At 53.5% G+C, this 18,102-nt stretch overlaps 1 protein-coding gene across 9 annotated transcripts in view; it reads right to left on the bottom strand.

Annotated features, from left to right (window-relative positions):
* Positions 1-18,102, bottom strand: part of NFATC2 (nuclear factor of activated T cells 2) — a 158,727-nt gene that overhangs the window by 54,976 nt on the left and 85,649 nt on the right. For all 9 annotated transcript variants that reach the window (XM_023251100.2, XM_023251102.2, XM_023251098.2 and 6 more), the window contains exon 6: positions 7,232-7,372. In XM_023251100.2, the coding sequence (XP_023106868.1) occupies positions 7,232-7,372 (141 nt within the window). The remainder of the gene's footprint in view (positions 1-7,231; positions 7,373-18,102) is intronic.

Genomic DNA, 18,102 nt, shown 5'->3' with positions numbered 1-18,102 from the left:
CAAACCCCATTTTAAAGATGGGGAAACTGAGTCCCAAGCACAAAACAGGGGGCCTATCCAGGCTTCGGGCCAAGTCCGCTGGAAGATCCAAGATCTGGCCTGCCTAGACTTTAAACATAAACAATTTTTATTTTGTAAAAAGAGCATGAAACCAAAAATGTAGAAAAAAAATACGAAAGGGTGTTAATTACCACAAGATACTGTGAACTTTCTTGCAGGGGGGAGAGGGGTCGGGGTGCAGGGGGAGACTCCAGCCTGCTGACTGCAATTCACACACAGGTCTACTGGCATCGAGGACCGTTTCTAATGGTGGAAAAGCTTGGACCCAAGGGAGCTAGAAAACTCCCTTGTCTGTGTCGTCTTTCAAAGGCTTCCACTGAATGAACTGCCGGATACAGGATTCTTTCACCCCAAAGCCTGTCCTGACATGCAAGGGACCGAAAGCGAGACTGTTTGCTCGGTCTCTAGCGGGGCTTTGGGGCAGCGACCCGGCCTCTGGCTTTGGAGGCAAGTTTTGCGTCCCGGCCAGCTGTGCCTAAGCGGTGGGATCCAGCCCAGGGGGCCGAGGCCACTGTGGACGTGAGTCACCGAGGGCAAAGGTCCGCAGAGACTTAGTCATGCCCCAGCCCAGCCTGGAGTCTGACCTTTCCCAGAGGGAAGCCCGAGCTAGAGAGACTCCCACACCAGGTCTATTGTTTCAGAAAGTGGCTACACTGGGCAAAACCAAACCCGTGGAGAAAAACAGGTGGCAGGAGGAGAGGCCTGCTTTAAGGTGGTTCCAATGTTTCTAGGATACTAATTCGTGGAAAGATGCTTAATTTAGCAGAAGAATTTTATTTTAAGCATGTGCATGTATATTTATTAAACAAAGCTCAAAATACAACCTTCGGGAACCTCCAAGTAATAAAGTGACTCATATTAGGATGTGATGACTCAGTGGGGGAAGAGGGAGCCCCACCACCCACGCCTCCTTTCTAAAAAATCAATTTGCCCTCTCAACAGGTGATGGGAGCCTCTGCCATCAGACTGTTCCAAGAACATCGTCCAGCAAAACAAAACACAAAATTCTCTTCAAACAATTTAAGTCTCAAAGCTGAGTAATCCGATGCAGGCAGGGTTCCAAGAGACACCCCCGCAGGACACAGAGAGCCAGGGAGCTCCTTGGCTGGGGCCAGGGGCCTGAATTCAGAAAGATTTACCAGCTGAAAAATTCCAAAACCCTGTGTCATGTGGGGGAACCTTCCAAAACATTGGATCCCGCCCAGAAGTGGCCAGTCGCTCAGAGCCATGGCAACCCTGTTTCTGCTGCCACATCACTTTTATTTTTGTGTCCTTAGATTTTTTCCTGTTTTGCAATGTTTTGCTGGGACCCCCAACTCCGCCTGAGGCCCGGGTGGCCGGGGGCCAGGGTTACCAGCTGAAGGTCAGGAACAGCCTGGACTTCTCCACGTGAACTTCGCCTGGAAGGTTATTACACATTTTTTAAATTTCAGAGACTATATGGAGGCTTTGGGGCCATTGCCGAGCACGGTAAATAGGAAAGATCCTCATCATCCTGTTCGGCTTCTCTCTCTGTCCTCAGGGACATGAGAGGAGGGCTTCCCCGGGGAGGGGCAGGGCGGGAGGGGGGTGTCACGTCCAACTGCACTAGGGATTCCGGCTCTGTCGCCAGCTGTGGGCTGACCCGGGACTTGTGTCTTGACCCCTACGAGCCTCAGTTCCCTCAACTATAAATGGGGACAATGTCACCTGCCCCTTGGGGCTGGTGTGACAACTGAAGGAGACGACACCCAGTCCACAGTATGTGTGAGCACCTACTATGTGCTAGGGATCGTTCTAGATGCTGTGGATACAGCAGCAAACAGCAGGTCTCTGTCCTCAAGGAGCTAAGATGTGGGAGGCCAGATAACAGACGAATAAGCAAACAGGCAAGACAACTTCAGCAGCGATACCTGGGGCCACCAAGAAAACAAAGCAGGACAGTGGGACAGAAGGGGACAGGGTCATGGGGCACGCTGAACAACTTCAGAGCAGACGGTCAAGGAGGGGCTCGTTGAGAAAGTCACCTCTGTGCTGAGCCTTGAAGGCAGAGGAGGACCCAGCCTGGTACAAAGAAATGGTGGAAGGACATTCTAAGAGGGAACAGCCAAAGCAAAGGTCCTGAGGCAGAAATGAGCAGGGGGTGTCTGAGGACAGACCGAAGACAGGTGTAGCTACAGCCAAGTGAACAAGGAGAGAGTCCAAAAAGCTGAATTCAGAGGGATGGGCGAGGGCCAGGTCATACCGGCTCCTGGAAGTCATGAAAATAATGAAAAACAGTAATAAAAATAATATCATAATCATTATTATTACTGCTGCTATAAATAAGATGCCATTTTCCAAAACACCAAGCTTTTCTAACTTAAGAAACACCATGCTGCCCCTCTCCTACTGTTTTTCCGACAGTCTCCAATTTGTCATCCCGCTGGAGTAGACGCTGCCAATTCCATTTTAGTCGACAGCTATAAAAAGAACATTGGACCTAGTGGTGCCGATGACCCAACACGGGGGCTAAGATTAGCCCAGGAGGCTGTCACCTTTCCTTAATGTGAGAACCAGCTGGGGTTCCCCTTCCTTGGAAAACTTCAGCTGTTCCACTCCGCCCCGCCCCGCTGCGCCCTTGCCGGCCAAGCTGTCCATGGAGATGGGAACGGGATGCGTTTTGGAAAAACGAAGTTGAGCAACAGGGAGTCCCCCTGCAGAAGGCAGTCCCGGGCTAGGAGGCGAGTACTTAGGGTCAAAAGAGCACGACGAGCCCCCTGTCTGTCAGAGCCCCGAGGAGCCCGACATCCCACGAGGGAAGGCCCACCGCGTCCTGGGGGCTCAGGGGCGTCCCCGAGACCCCTGCTGGCCTGTTGGCACTGATCCAGAAGCCGCCTTCACCCGGGATTCTTTAGGCTAGGCGTGAAAGCGTTCTGCACGGATTCTTTCGAGCCCGGGACCCATTGCAGAATCCGAGGGGCTATCTCACCACAAAATGGTTCCAATCAGTGCTTCAAAGCAGCTGAAGGGTCTTCAGGCAAATTAACCTTGTTCTCAGCTTCTTCAAACTAGAAGAGCTAACGGCCAAGGGGGCAGACTCTTAAGCCAGGCTGCCTGGGGTCGAACCTACTCCTGCCATGTTACTAGCTGTGTGATCTTCCCCAAGTCACTTAACCTCTCTGGGCTCAGCTCCTCGTTAGGAAAATCAGGACAATGGTAGCTGTCTGGTAGGGCTGTCGTGAGGAATGAGATTCGTTAATACATATAAAGTGCTCAGAGGCCCGGCATCTAGCTCATTATGACTACTTTTTGTTGTCTTTCAATGCCCCTTGGCTCCATGAGATAGAATTTTATTCATCTCTGTTCTTTCCACAGCCTAAATATAATGATAACAACAAAAGCTAATATTCAGTGAGCATTTACCATGTGCCACGAGCTATGCCAAGAGCCTAATGTGTGCCACCATCTATCTCATTTCAGCTTTTCTTCTCTCTAGAGAAGGAAATCGTCCGTATTTTATGGAAGGGTTAAACGCCGGCTCGGAGAGGTGACGTGACTTATCCAGGATGCCGAAGCCACTCAATGCAGGTCAGGGATTCGAACCCAGGCCTTCTGACCTCAGGCCCTGTGCTCGTCACCGTCCAGTCAATGCTGTCTATGGGCTGAGCAAGGAGAATTGTGACCGTAAAAACAGCAGCGAACGTTCGGCGAGCGCTCCGTGCACATCATGCGTGCACTGACCGTGTCCGCACTGGGCTCCTGCGGGGGGCGGGGAGCATCAGTACCTCATTTTACAGAGCAGGAAACGGAGGCCCAGGGAGACTGGACATCAGGATCATGCCGGGCACTATCGGTGGGGGAGTCCCCTCACTGCACACCTAGCGGAGCGCCTCCCGCAGGCAGCGGCTTAGACGAGACAGTACGTGGACGGTCGCGGACAGAGATCCCAGGAAGCTGCTCTGATTATTCTCCTTATTCATACACAACTTTTCAAAGGTGAAACAGACCGAGTTTTCTTGCCTCCGCAAGGTGGAGGTGAAACTTCTTTTGAAACCAAGAGAAAGCAAGCTACAGAATAAACGCCGTCGATTCATTCCCTCAACAAACACTTAACCGGGGCATCTGAGCAGCATCTCAAGTGCGTGAACTCCCCGGACAACGCAGGCTGACTGGTTCCCAACTCTGCAAGGGACCAGGAAGGACCCGGCCTCCAAGCCACCCCCACGCAGACCTGGGCATGGAGAACGAGACATCTGCAGATTACCAGCATTTTCCCCTCTGCCAGGAAGGTGCTGTGAGGCCACAGGCTTCTTGCAAAAGTCAGCAGAAGGCCCGCAGGATAGTCGGCTCGCACGGAAGGTGTGTCAAACCCGCAGCAGCTAACGTCTGCTTGGTCATGTACATCTCAGGCCACTCTCCTGCTGAAGAACTCTCCGTGACTCCCTCTTAGCTCCGCCACGTGCAGACCATACCAAGGCCGTGTCTCTACCCGGTACTGGGAAACTTGTGCTGGCCTCTGCCTGTTTGGCAACACATTCCAGCCACGCTGGTTTGCTCTCCGATTTACAAAAGCCTAGCAAATTCCTGCAGGAGAGAGTATCACACCCTTCCACCATCTGAAAAGTAAGCCTCCCCCAAGATGCCGAGAAACGTGCGAGCCCCCATGAATCCACTATGCCATATACAGGCCTTAACCCTAGGAAAGAACAGTAACAAATAGTGATCGTTAATGTGTATTGAGCACTTACTATGTGGCAAGCACTTTATGAGTGCTTACCATGTAGAAATCCTTGATCCTTAAACCACCCTACGAGGCAGGAGTGTCATCATATCGTATAGGTGAGGAAACTGTTACCCAGAGAAGAAAAGTAACCTGCCCAAGGTCACACAGCTAGAAAATGGTGGAGCTGGGTTTGGGCTTAGGAGCGTGAGCTCTTGCCTAACTGACCAAAGGAATATAAAGGATGTTCGTTGCTGAGTCACTTATAATAGCACAGAGCGGGAAGCAGCCTCAGGCCCGATAAAAGGAGATAGTTGAATAAAGTCCTGGACAAACATAGGACAGAAGGCGAAGCATCCGTGGAAATGTCTGCGTCCCTAATCCCTCACTGCACCACCACTGCCCCTCGAACCCACAATGACCGACCACGTACCCTCTAAACCACTTCCAAGCCCACCCAGCCCTTTCCAGCCCCCCACTGCCGTAGGCTTATTTATGTCATGCCTGGTCACAGAGCCAGCCCACCCCAAGAGGAGGCTTTATGTGAACTGGGAAAAAACACCCCTCCCCCAAGACCCCCTGCTTCCTCCTGCTAGAAGTGGTCTTAGTAATACACAGATTGATGATGCATCCCATTTGAAGAGCAGCCCCCAGAGGAGAGGTGCCCTTGTGCAGTGCACAGTCCTCACGACTGGACAACCCTGCCTACAATGGTCTCTGTATCATCCTCAGGGCGGTAAACAAATACTAATACACCCCCTTTTAGTGAAATCGTGTCCATTAGAGAAAAAAAATTGATCTAGTATCCATAACTCTCAAATAATTGTGTAACTTGAGATTTATCATTCTCTTTTTACCATGACCTCATTGGCAAAAGATATTAACAGATGATATGTGGAAAAAAAGAATACACGTGAGCAAAAACAAAAATATTAAACCTCGCATAGCAAAGTAATGTGAAGTAAAGAGAAGTACCAATTCAGCAAATATTTTTTAACTAAAAAAAATTAAAAAATGGCGGGACACCTGGGTGGCTCAGTCGGTTAAGCATCCGACTCTTGGTTTCGGCTCAGGTCATGATCTCATGCTTCGTGAGTTCAAGCCCCACATTGGGCTCTGTGCTGACAGTGTGGAGCCTGCTTGGGATTCTCTCTCTCCCTCTCTCTCTGTCCCACCTCCACTCATGCTCTCTCCCCTGCTTGCTCTCAAACTTTTTTTTTTTTAAATAGCACTTCTGGGGCGCCTGGGTGGCTCAGTTGATTAGGCGTCCAACTTCAGCTCAGGTCACGATCTCACAGTCTGTGGGTTCGAGCCCCGCGTCAGGCTCTGTGCTGACAGCTCAGAGCCTGGAGCCTGCTTCGGATTCTGTGTCTCCCTCTCTCTGCCTCTCCCCTGCTCATGCTCTGTCTCTATCTCTCAAGAATAAACAAACAATTTTAAAAATGGCACTTCTGGGATGGGGTGAAACCATTACTGGCATAGTATTGATGGAAGTTTCAATTTGTACATTTCTGGAAGTTAATTTAGCAATATGTATTTAAAGCTCTCAAAACAACTATCCAAAATTCTACTCTAGGAATAAACCGTACATGCACAAAGACAGACAAAACACTCACGTATCAAAGACCAATTAACTGTCCTACGAGTATTAAAAGATTCATTGCAGCACTATTCGTAATAAAAAAAATACACGTAGCTTATGTTTATAGCTTACAATAAACCTAGAGCTGTTATGATTACTCGACATGTATTAACCTCTTTAGCCTTCATGACAACCTTGTGGCGATAAGAACCCTTGTTATTATCGTTGTATATAAAAGGAGACGAAGGCACTGGAAGGGGAGATCATTTGCCTGAGATCACAGAACAAGTAGCAAAGTCAGCATCTGAACCCAGGATATCCAGGGCACAGCACTCAAACTTATTCGCCCTGTGGAATGGCCTCCTTTTCTGATAATAGCATAAGGTTGAGAAGGTTTGCCTCTCTGTGTGAAAAAATAGTTAAAAAAAAAAAAAAAAAAAAAAAAGAAGGGCGCCTGGGTGGCTCAGCCAGTGAAGCACCTGACTTGGCTCAGGTCATGATCTCACAGCTCGTGAGTTCAAGCTCCGTGTCGGGCTCCCTGCTGACCGCTCAGAGCCTGGAGCCTGCTTCGGATTCTGCGTCTCCCTCTCTGCCCCTCCCCGACTCACACTCTATTTCTCTGTCTCTAAACAATAAACATTTTTTTAAAAATGTAAAAAGAGTCATGAGGTTATCGTCCAACGAGAGAGCCCGGGAGCAGCCAAAACACTGTGGCACATCCACGCAGCAGTGAACTGTGTTGACATCCACGGCTGGAGGCCTGGGAAGCTTCCCGTGGGGAGTGAGAAGAACAGAAACTAAGACCCTGCCCACAGGACCCATTCCCCAAATCAGTGCTGTCGGGAAAAAGAGACGGGAGTTTTATATGGTGCTGGAGGACAAGGAAAGAGCTCAACAAGCCCCCTGACCTGTGGTCTTCTCAGTAAACACGACTTTGGACTCGGCTGTGAAGTTCTGTCCCGTGAGGATCATCTGCTGGCCCCCGTAGACCAGGCAGCTGTCGATGTCCTGTCTTTCCACCATGGGCAGCTCGTGGGCGGATCGCTGGGCTGAGGGCGAGGGAAAAAGAAGTCATTGCAATGGCAGAAGAAGTCTGCTCAAAAGAGGCTGATTTCACGGCACGCCCCGCCCACCTTTGTCACCTGCTGTCATCACAAACGTGGAGCCATCAGCCCCCGCAACGGCTGACCCCGGAAACAACATGTTCCTGTCTTCGTGCCCTAGGTCGTTAGGGCTAGTCTTCTTCCAACAACGCATATTGTTTTCACAAATCAAGGGACAGGTGTCTGTTCTCCCAACAGGGAGGAAAGGCGAGTGAGATTTGATCTTTATTTTACAAAAAAGGGCAAGTCAACTTTTTCATGAGAGCACCCCTTTGTCAGAGAGTACTCTCTCCTTGTGCCCCCGATGTTAGCAAACGCTTGAAGGGACCATGCATGTTGACACTAGGACCCGGTTCCTGCAGAGTTCAGACGTAGTCGCTTGGCAATTCCCTGGCAATCCTGAACTCAGTCTTCAAAACAACATCATCTTGCCCCATCACCTCTCTGACCTCACTTTCTAGGATCCCCCTCCTTGCTCACTGTGTTCTAGCCATGCTTCTAGAATGTCCTCAATGTCCCTCAAACACACTCCCCAACTCCTATTTTTGCACACTTGTACTTTCTAGTCCCTCCCTCTCTGGAAAGTTCTTCCTGATGATCTACGTGGTTTCCTTCCTCACTTCTTGCAGGTTTCTCCTCAGGTGCCCCCTCCTCAGGGAGGCTTCCTTACCCCTACCCTTCCATCCTCCCCCCTTGAAGGTAAAACAGCAGTACACACCCCATCTGTCTGTGTCTCTCCCCTCCCCCTTCCCCTTTATCTTGCATGACCCTGTTTTATTGGGTCACCTGTCTTTCAAATCTCCCCACACTAGAATGTAAGCCCCAGGACGGAGCTCTGTACTGCTGTAAGCCCAAGGCCAGGAACAGTGTCTTCTTGGATTTAGTAGGAGGTGCTAGGGATGAATGGACAGAAGGACGGACGGACGGATGGATGATGGATGGATGGATGGATAGATGGACGGACAAATGGACAGATGGAAGGATGAATGGATGGATGGATGGACGGACGGATGGACGGATGGATGGATGGATGGATGGATGGGTGGATGGGTGGATGGGTGGATGGATGGGTGGGTGGATGGGTGGATGGAGGGACAAATGGAAGGATAGATGAATGGATGGATGGAAACATATGGATATATCTCAATATATCTTAATATGTACGTACACGGAAGTCTCTCTATATCTAGATCCTCATCTGTATCTATAATGAATGAAGGATGAAGAAACAGAACAGGTCTATGCTGAGTGTTGAGTCACAACGATATATGCTCACAGCAACTTTCTGAGGAAGGAAGTATTAAAATTATTCACATTTGCCTGGGGAGAAAACTAAAGCTAAGAGAAGTCAGGTCAGGGTGTGTGGTTAAGCTGAGGTCTGAATCCTCAGAAGATGGTTTGTCCAGCTCCAGAGGCCCCAGTCCTTAGTCACTGCAGCCGGCCACTGATTGTTCTGGAACGCAGGCTGCAGGGAAGAACGAAGACCCTCTCCAGCCCCCTTCCCTGCACAGGGTGAGAAACACATCCCAGTCAGCGAGAGGGACTCATCTGCCCGGGCCTCGCCTTAGCAGCGTGGGCTGACGAGGCCGGCCCTCCCCTTATGAGTCAGCCTGAGCTCCTGGCGTTCCTCCCAAGCCCAAGAACCGGGCGGAGGGCCAGCCCTTTCCGTGCCAGGGGCCCGAGGACCTCCCCATCCGGGAGCTGGGGCGGGCAGCAGCCGCATGAGGCCTGGGGGCCCAAACCTAACCCTTCCCTCCTGGCCGGCCTGGACCTCCAGGTGGCGAGCACGCCCCTCCCTCCATCCCGAAACCCGCTCCTTCGGGAGCAACCGTGCAACTGGCAACATTTCAGGAGTCTACGGTGGACCCGCCAGATGCTCCCAGACACTTCACCTTGAAAGTGCAACCCAATGACTCACAATGATCCCCTGTCGGTTTCACCCCATCCCTGGCTCAGCCCAGGGACCAGCCAGCCAGTGCTGAGCCCAGGGGCTGCCGGTTCAGAGCATACATTCAAAAGGCCTCTCTGCAGAAGCTGCTAATTTCTCCCACATGGGCTGGGTCATTAATCCCTTCTTTCAGTATAGGAGTTTTGTAGGACTTCCTAATTGAGCTGCCACAAATGGAGATTTATGAGCAGTGAAGACACCAGTTGTATCGCCTGGAAAAGCAGGTCCCGACTTTTAAGATCTGCCTCTGATGAGCCTGGGGGGCAGCTGGGGGCTTCGGGCCCCAGGAATGGGTGCCCCCCCCCACCAGAAATGGGGGGCAAGAGCCATCCCTCCCATTCTGCAGGTGGAAAGCCTGAGTCATCACTCCTGGGCAAGCCAGCCAAGGGCTCGCAGCCAGCCGGGCCGGAGACTGGCCGTGGCCGTGACTCTCGGCGCTGGGTGGGAAGCTGGCCCGGACGGCTGCTCTGTGAATCACTGAGCATCGCTGTGAACACAACGGACTGCTTCTCCTGCAAAGCCTTGCGGTTTTGACCAACCAACTTTTTCTCCCTCTGCCGCATTTGCATTTCCCACCCCTTCTCCTTATCTGAAGGAAAACGCTCTTTTTAAACAGAAGTTTAAAGAGAGAGGATGACGAGAGTCCAGCCCAGCTCCCTGTACTTTCTTTTGCCTCCTCTCCAGTCCTGAACCCCAAGTGGGAACCCCAAGAGTCACCGTGAGCTTGTTAGAAACGCAGGGCTATGGGCCCCGCCCCAGACCTCCTGAACCCAAGGAAGGGCTCAGTGTAATAAGGAATCCATGTGATCGTTGTGCACTGACCAAGAGGCACTCTTAGCTCTGGGGGCGTGTTAGAACAAGCCAGGAAGTTTAGAAAGTACGGACACCCAGGCCCTGATTGTAGAGCAGGGGTTCTCAGCCTGGGCACTACTGACCCGTGGGCTGGACCCGTGTTTGCTGTGGGGCTGTCCCGTGCACTGCGGGATGTTTAGCAGCGTCCCTGGCCTCCACCGGATGCCAGCTGCACCCCTCCCAGTTGACACATGGAATTATCCCTAGATATAGAGCTGGATGGCCCCTGGGAAGGAGGGGCCCCAAATCGCCCTTGGATGAGAACCACGGACTCCAATGGTCGGAGGGGAGGACCCCAGCCTACATTTTTTTTTTAAAGAATCCTTAAGGCTTCCAATGGGCCCCGCAAGGTCCGATCCGCAGCACCATCACGGCAGGATGATGCAGGACCCTGGGACCCAAAGGAGAGTTCTGGTTTCCTGCTGCTTGGGCTCTGGGGTCAGAAAGCCCCGGTTTCAAGGGTCTGCCTCCTGTCACCTCCATTCTGTGCGTCCCTGGGCAAGTGACTTCACCTCTCTGGGTCACAGATGCCGCCTAAGAGTACCTGCCCTCACGGGTCTGCTACAAACAGTACGAGACAACATACTACATGTCAACATGGACGCAGTCAGACCTGGGAAAATGGCTAATGTCCGTAACCCAGATATCCGTCCATGGACGGATGATGGATGGCCGACGTGTGGTATACCCATACGGAAGGACGATTCAGCCATGAGAAGGAATACAGGCTACACCACAGACGAACCTTGAAAACGTTATGCCAAATGAAGGGCCCGACACCAAAGGACAACTGTTCTATGCTCCATATTCACAACGCTCAGAATAAGGGCATCCATTGAGAAGGAAAACGGACAGGGGTGCCCAGGAGTCTGGGGTTCCTTTTTGGGGTGGTGGACAGGCTCCATACCCATACGGCTGGTGGTAACGCCGCCTCGTGAGTGTCCTCCACACCCCAGAACTGTAGTCCTTACGGCGGGCTCAATGGTAAACTGTGTTAGGTGTATTTTACCACGACAAAACAGGACAAAACAGGACAAACACAAGACCATAGAGTATAAAACAAAAGCACTCAGCCAGGGCCTAGCGCACAGTAACCATTCGAGAAACTATTCTTTAGCACTGTTAACTTCCAAACCGCCACTCTTTCTTGCCCAGCCGTTTTCAAAATATTTTCTCATCTGTTATCGTAACAGACCCTTAAATGACGGCCCTGCTGGAGCACCGAGGAAGGCACTGTTCACGACACTTGAGGGACTGAGAAACAAATCCTAGGCTACTCAGCTCCATCCAGGGGCGGCCCCAGCTTGGGGCGGTCCTCGGTCCTCGCTCGAGTGACCCTCGCGTGGGCTTCTCCAAACCTGGCTCCCCACCTGTAAAGTGCAACTGTTCCCAGACCCCCCTCCCAGGCCGTCCCGAGGCATCCACGGGAGAATGCACACGAAGCGTCTCTGCCTCGGTAAATTTCAGCCAGCAAGGTCACCGACGCTAAAGCCTGCAGTGTCTCGAGTACGTCCCACGCGCCAGGCACGGGCTAAGTGTGGCCGCCTTGCAGTCAGTATTTCGCCAAATGTGTGCCGACCGCGTCCCGTGTGTTTACACGGCCCGTGTGCTCTGGGCGCCGCTGGTCTTGGTGGATCCTGAACCATTAGCTAGGATTTCCCAACCTTCACTGCCAGAGTGTCTCCAAGTAAGGCCCCCAGGTCACCTGGTTGGAGGAGGTGCTTAATCAACATGCAGCTCCGCAAGCCACCCCTCAACCCACTGCACCCGGAGCTCCTAGAATTTGCATGTGAACAATCTTTCCAGGTGACTTGTTGCCCACATTTGGTTAAGAGCCAACTTTGACTCTGAAGAGGCCACATCCGGGCAAGGGGACCTCCTCCAGGGAATGCCCCTGCATCCTCAGAGAGCACAGAAGCAAAGCAAACAAAGCCAATTAGCCTCCGAAAGAGGAACTGAAGAGAGGCAAACAGCAACCAAAATTACCCTCCTGGGGTCCGCTTCTTCCTCTCTCTCTGATGCAACTTCTCACACCTATGGCTGCTAATTGGACCGACACCACCCAGGACCTGTGGGAGGGCTCTCAGGAAGCCCGGGCCCACACCAGCCCCCATCAGCAGCCCCCTGACTCTCCTTCAGCCTTTCCACCGTTAGAGAATCTAAACCACCCAAACCGGTTACCCTGCACTGTTCTCCCCCCAGACCGGGGGCCGCCATTTTAAAGCCATCCCGAGGGCCCCGCTCTCGCCTGTGGGTGAAGTCTAGGCCCCCTGTTCCAGCTTAAGCTTCTAGGTGGCCCGCACCAAGAGACTTCCCCAGGCCTCCCTCCTGCCCCCAGATTCTGGCACGTCATAAAGGGGCTCGGGGCTCCTGTGTTTTACGAGCTCTGAATCAACAGGGCACTGTTGGTTTAACCAGTTTGGGTGTTTGCTTTTACCGGCAACAGTGGCTGATGGGGAGCGGCAAAGCGGCGAGGGGAAATTCTCACCGGCGTGGGGTCCTGCGGGGTCTGCCCGAGTCAGCCTGGAAACGGAACATTTCTGCCTGCCTGTCTAGGATCCGCCCCGTCACTGGGGTGTGTGGCCAAGAATTACGATCTGCCCGAGAAACCTCAGGAGACAGGCAGGAGAGGCTGGACAGAGGAATCTGATGCCGCCGAGGAGGTGGATTCTGCTAATAATAGCGAATAATTACAGCTGCCATAGAGAGCGCCTGGGTTTCCAAGCACTTCACATATACATTTTTGTTTATAACACACGTGAGGAGGCAATTTGGGGCCGTGGGTAAAAGGCTGCTGCCTAAGTCCAAAGCCCAGCTCGGTGACCTCCGAGCTTTGGGACCGTGGGCAAGTCCCGTAATCTCTCTGGGTCTCTCTTTTCTCATCTATAAAATGGGCATAATCAGAGTACCAGCCTCATGGGGCTGTTTGCAGATTACATGAGTTACACGAATGCAAGCTAGACTGTGGGATTCCACTACCCTGAGAGGCCCCTCTTCGGTAAAGGCTTCCCCGTGGGAAAGCCACCAGCCAGCCCAGGCAAGGAGGGGCCTCCCGGAAGCCTCGTCCTGGCCGAAGCCCTGACCACCCCCGGCCACAGTGCTCCGGCTGCTGCACACCCTTCTCGTGTCTCCATCAGGTCGCCGTCGTTGGCTGATGTATTCCGGCCCGGCTCAGAATAAGGTGCTGACTCAGACCTGGCCGGAGACCGGCCCCTAGGCCCCTCAGCCCCTGCCCCGGATGTTCCCCGGTCTTCCCTGGGAAGTGGGAGGTGGGACAGCAGACCCCAGTGCTCCCTGCGTGTGGGGTCCACCTCTGTGAGGGTCCTGTCGGCACTCACACCACAGGAGTGGAGTACCGTGGGCACGAATACACGGGGTCCGCCGTGCATGTGACCACCTTCTAACTCCAGACCTCAGGGGGCCTCAGCTTTCTCACCTAGGGTATGGGACAGTGACGTGTGCCCTGAAGCGCTGGTGTATCTCAGCTCATCGAACCCACAAAGCTCATGGGCCATCGCGGGAGCTACTTTCTTGCTCAATTACTATCCCTTTCCAATGTGCTAGCGGGGACATTCCCAGGTGTCTCCATACAAGACCCTCCCCAAGAGCTGCAGGCCTCTCCGTGAGCTGGACGAGTGTCCCGGTCACCGAAGGACCCAGGCGGCCTGGACGGGGGAAAGGACACGGGTGTCACCCCCAGCTCTGTCCTTCTCCTTGCCAGCCGCGCGGCCGCAGCAAACCCCAAAACTCTTCCGAACCTCAACCCCCTAGAACAGGAGCTCCACGAGGGGGGCGTTCCGGGCCCCTGACACTCGCTGGCAGGTGCCAATCCAGCAATGTTACTGAGTGCACCAGCCGAGCCAGTCCGCGAGGCGAGCCTCACCGTGGAGCCAAGTTCCGACACGCGAGGGTCAGGGGCGCCGCAGGCCTTCGGTCGGGGCGGTGATGCCTTCCCTGCACCTGTGTGACCGGCCCGGTGAAGGGCCGGACGCTCTGTCTTCAATCAGCGGAGGAGCCACCCGGCTCCTGCGTTCCCACCCCCGCGCCCAGGTCTCCTGCACACACCCCCTGGCCCACGCGCTCCTCCGGCCAGGTCACTCTCCAGGTCCCGTCTCAGCAGCAGGGCGTGTGCTTGGGGCCGGCACGCCTGAAACAATTGGTGTTTGTTAACCTTGGCAGGCACAGAGCGGCCGTGAGAGGCCCAGGCAAGGCCGCTCTGTAAAGCGGTGGGGAGGGCAGCCAGCAGGTGTGAGACACCCCACGAGACAGGCGCTGGGTTGGCCTGTGGTGACCTCGGCTGCCACCTGCCGTGTGTACACGCGTTCGTCTGGCCCCGACGAGAGCCGAGAGACACCCAGTGTTACTGTCCCCATTTTACAGATGAGGAAGCTGAGGCACAGAGCGGTAAGTGACTTCCTGGGACCAAAGAGCCCGTAAGTGGCAGAGGCATTTCTTTGAACCCAGGCCCACACCTCAGCACTACCCTAGCCGGCTTCTCCCCGTCACGCAGGCTTCAACGTTGCCGGAAACGCGGCTTCTCAGTCGTTGCTCAAAAGTCTCCTTGGAGGGCAGGGGGCTGACAAAGGCCTGGCCTAGCCACCCTCCGCCCGATGCCCGAATGTCGCCCACGATTTACTGCTACGGCGCCGCGGGGAAGGCACGCGGAGCCCTCGGAGGGTCGCCGGGCTGGCCTCTGGCTTACACGACACGAGGCCAAACTTTCGGTTCCAGCCCAAATTAATCTGTCACTCGTGACCTAACTCAACCTTGGGCGTCCCGAGATCCAGCACGATGTGGAGGTCACGGCTGGTTTGGTCCCTTACTAGCTGTGTGACCCCGGGCAACTTATTTAACTTCTCCGTGCTTCCGTTTTCCCGACTGTAAAACGGGAATGGCCCCTGAGCTCAGTGTTTTTATGATGATTCGGGGGCCACACAGAAGGTGCCTGACGCCCAGCAGCTGACTGTGGTCACTGTTCCTCTTCCTTCACCTCTTCCCTGCCGGGTCCCCGTGGTCTCCTTCCTTCCTTCATTTGGTCTTCAAGCATGTATGAGTATCTACTATGCGCCAGGGACCGCGCTAAACAAGTTTTGGAATATGCATCCCATTATGTCAGCCCCCTACTTAGAACTCAAGCCTTCCCATGTCACTTTGAACAAAGTCCAAGTCCCCAGCCTCATCTCGGACTTCTGATCCGTATTCATTCCACATAGCCTCCCCAGCTGCCCTTTTTTTCCATGAAGATGCGGAACTTATCTCTGCCTCAGGGCCCTTGCACTTAACTGTATCCTCCAGCTGGGCCATGCTCCCCCACCGCTCAGGTTCAGATTAATATGCCACCTCCTCCAAGAAGTCTCCCCTGCTCAGCACACCCAAGGCTGCTGCTGCTCAGCCCTCCCCCCAAGTCACCAACGCATATTTTCGTCATCACACTTCACTGTTGAAAATGATGGTTTTCATTATTTAGGGTGGGTTTTCCTCGCTAGAATGTGGCCTGCACAAGGACCGGGACTTTTGTCTTGACCGCTGTTTTACCTTATCCCCAGTGCCTAGAACAGCGTATCATGCGCTCCAGATGCGTTTTCAGTGGAAGAATCCACGTTAAGACGCCCACAAGAATTATGGAGGTGCTCTCGGCCTCTGGCAGAAGCAGGTGAACGAGGTAAGCAGCCCTGCTTCACGAGAAAGGAGGCAATATGCCAGTCTGGTCCCACTGCTTCTAAGATTTTCACGAAGCAGTGCCGTGTGATCGCCCGTCTCCCAAGCCAGACCTACAAGAGTCAAGTGGGGCAGAGAAGGAAAGCTGGCGAGGGAGGGGAACACGGTCGGGTTGTCCAAGTGCTTGGTTCCAGGAAAGGGCATCCGAGGTGGGCCAATCTGGGGGTGGTGAATGATGGACCCCGACCCTACTCACCCCAGACACCAAAATTAGCCCGAGATGGAGTGCATCCCTAAACCTAAAACCCAGCATCAAAAAGCTTCTAGAAGAAAACGTAAAAGGATGCCTTTGCTTCCCTCAGACCGGTAGAAATTTGTTGGGGGAATGCAAAGAGCACTAATCCCAAAAGAAAAGAAAATGATACATTGGGATTTAGTCAAAATAAAATATTGACGCCCAAGCGTGGACCGGGGAAAATATTCATCCTACACACATCGGACAAAAGGCTCCTACCCAGGACGCATGAACAACTGACGCGTATTAATAATAACAAGAGGAGTGACCCCATCGCAAGAGGGCACAAGCTGTGCACAGACAGTTCAGCAAAGAAGACACCGGGACAGCCAGCAGGTGCACACGCCAGCACTCAGCATCGTGAGCCACTGGGGAAATGCAAATCATGCACGAGGAGGTCCACTTTCCGCTCCCGGGGTGGCTCCCAGTAGAAAAGACAGGCAGAAGCCAACACCAGTAAGGACGTGGGGCAGATGGAGCTCTCATGCACTCTGGCTCAGAGTAAATCATTTTATGGTTTGGAAAATACATAGACTGGAGCATAACCTTTCCCCGTGAACCGGCCATTCCATTCCCGGGTGTTCACCCAAGGGCAGTGAAAGCATTTGGATCAGAAGGTTCACAGCAGCCAGAATCACGTGGTAAGAGCAATGGCTCTCAAAAGCACCGAGCTGATGCTGGGCGAAACCAGCCAGACACAAAGTACACGCTGTCCAATGCCATGGCGTGAGGTTCTAGAACAGGGAAAGCTAATCTCTGGCGATAGAAATCAGAACGGTGGTTGCCTGTGTGTGGGGATGGGGAGGCGGCACCGGCTGATGGGGTGTGAGGGCCCTTCCTGGGGGGAAGGAAATGTCCCGCGTCTCCTTGTGAGCGGTGGTTACGCAGGTCCGTTGAATTGTTGAAAATCACTGAACTGAAGACGCACGCTCTGTGTCATTTGTTGTATCTCAATTAGAGCTCGGTGACACACAGTTATGTCACGAGAAGGGAGGCGCTGAAAAGAGCATGTGAGAAAACCCACTTTCTGGTCTACACCATGCACCCACGCCCCAGTGCCTACACAAGGAGCAAAGTGGATTCCTATTCTGTGCCGGGAGTGGGCAGGACTTGGTGGGAAACCGCCTTGGGTGTTCTCTCGAAGAACAGAGAGGGGCAGGGAGGAGATTCCCAGAGAGACGCTCATGGGACAAGGCCTTTGCACCTGCCGACAGCCCCCTTCTGCTTCCTCGTCACCTTCTTCTTGCGCTGGGCAGCCTGGAGAGGCTGGCGTTCACTATTTTTGTTTTAAACAAACATTTTAGAGATAGGTGCTATGTGCCAGGCCCTGGCTGATGCCTTCTGGTCTCTGTCCTTACAGGAGAGAGACCAAGGAGTAAATTGGGTTGTCAGCACGGAGCGGGGGACCTGTACCTTGTGGGGTCGGGGGCGTGCGTCCTCCCTGAGGGGCCATGGACACAGCAACCTTGGATAAGGAAGAGCCAACCGAGGGACCGGAGGGGGCAAGGTGAGCGGGCCCCACGCTTCCCAGCACATCAGAATCACCAGATGACCTCCAAAAACTCTCCATGCACAGACCCCACCACAGACCAAGGGACTTGCCATCTTCGGGGTGGGATTCGGGCAACACATTGGGGGGGTTTTCTGTTTTGTTTTTAAATTTTTTTTTCAACGTTTATTTATTTTTGGGACAGAGAGAGACAGAGCATGAACGGGGGAGGGGCAGAGAGAGAGGGAGACACAGAATCGGAAACAGGATCCAGGCTCTGAGCCATCAGCCCAGAGCCCCGACGCGGGGCTCGAACTCACGGACCGCGAGATCGTGACCTGGCTGAAGTCGGACGCTTAACCGACTGCGCCACCCAGGCGCCCCTATCTGTTTTGTTTTTTAATAACTCCCCAGGTGGTGCCAGCGTGCGACCA

The sequence above is a fragment of the Felis catus genome, chromosome A3 (genome assembly GCF_018350175.1).
Source record: "Felis catus isolate Fca126 chromosome A3, F.catus_Fca126_mat1.0, whole genome shotgun sequence".
In the NCBI taxonomy this organism is placed as follows: Eukaryota; Metazoa; Chordata; class Mammalia; order Carnivora; family Felidae; genus Felis; species Felis catus.
The sequence above is the reverse complement of the archived record's forward strand: the minus strand, read 5'-3'. Positions and strand labels throughout refer to the sequence as shown.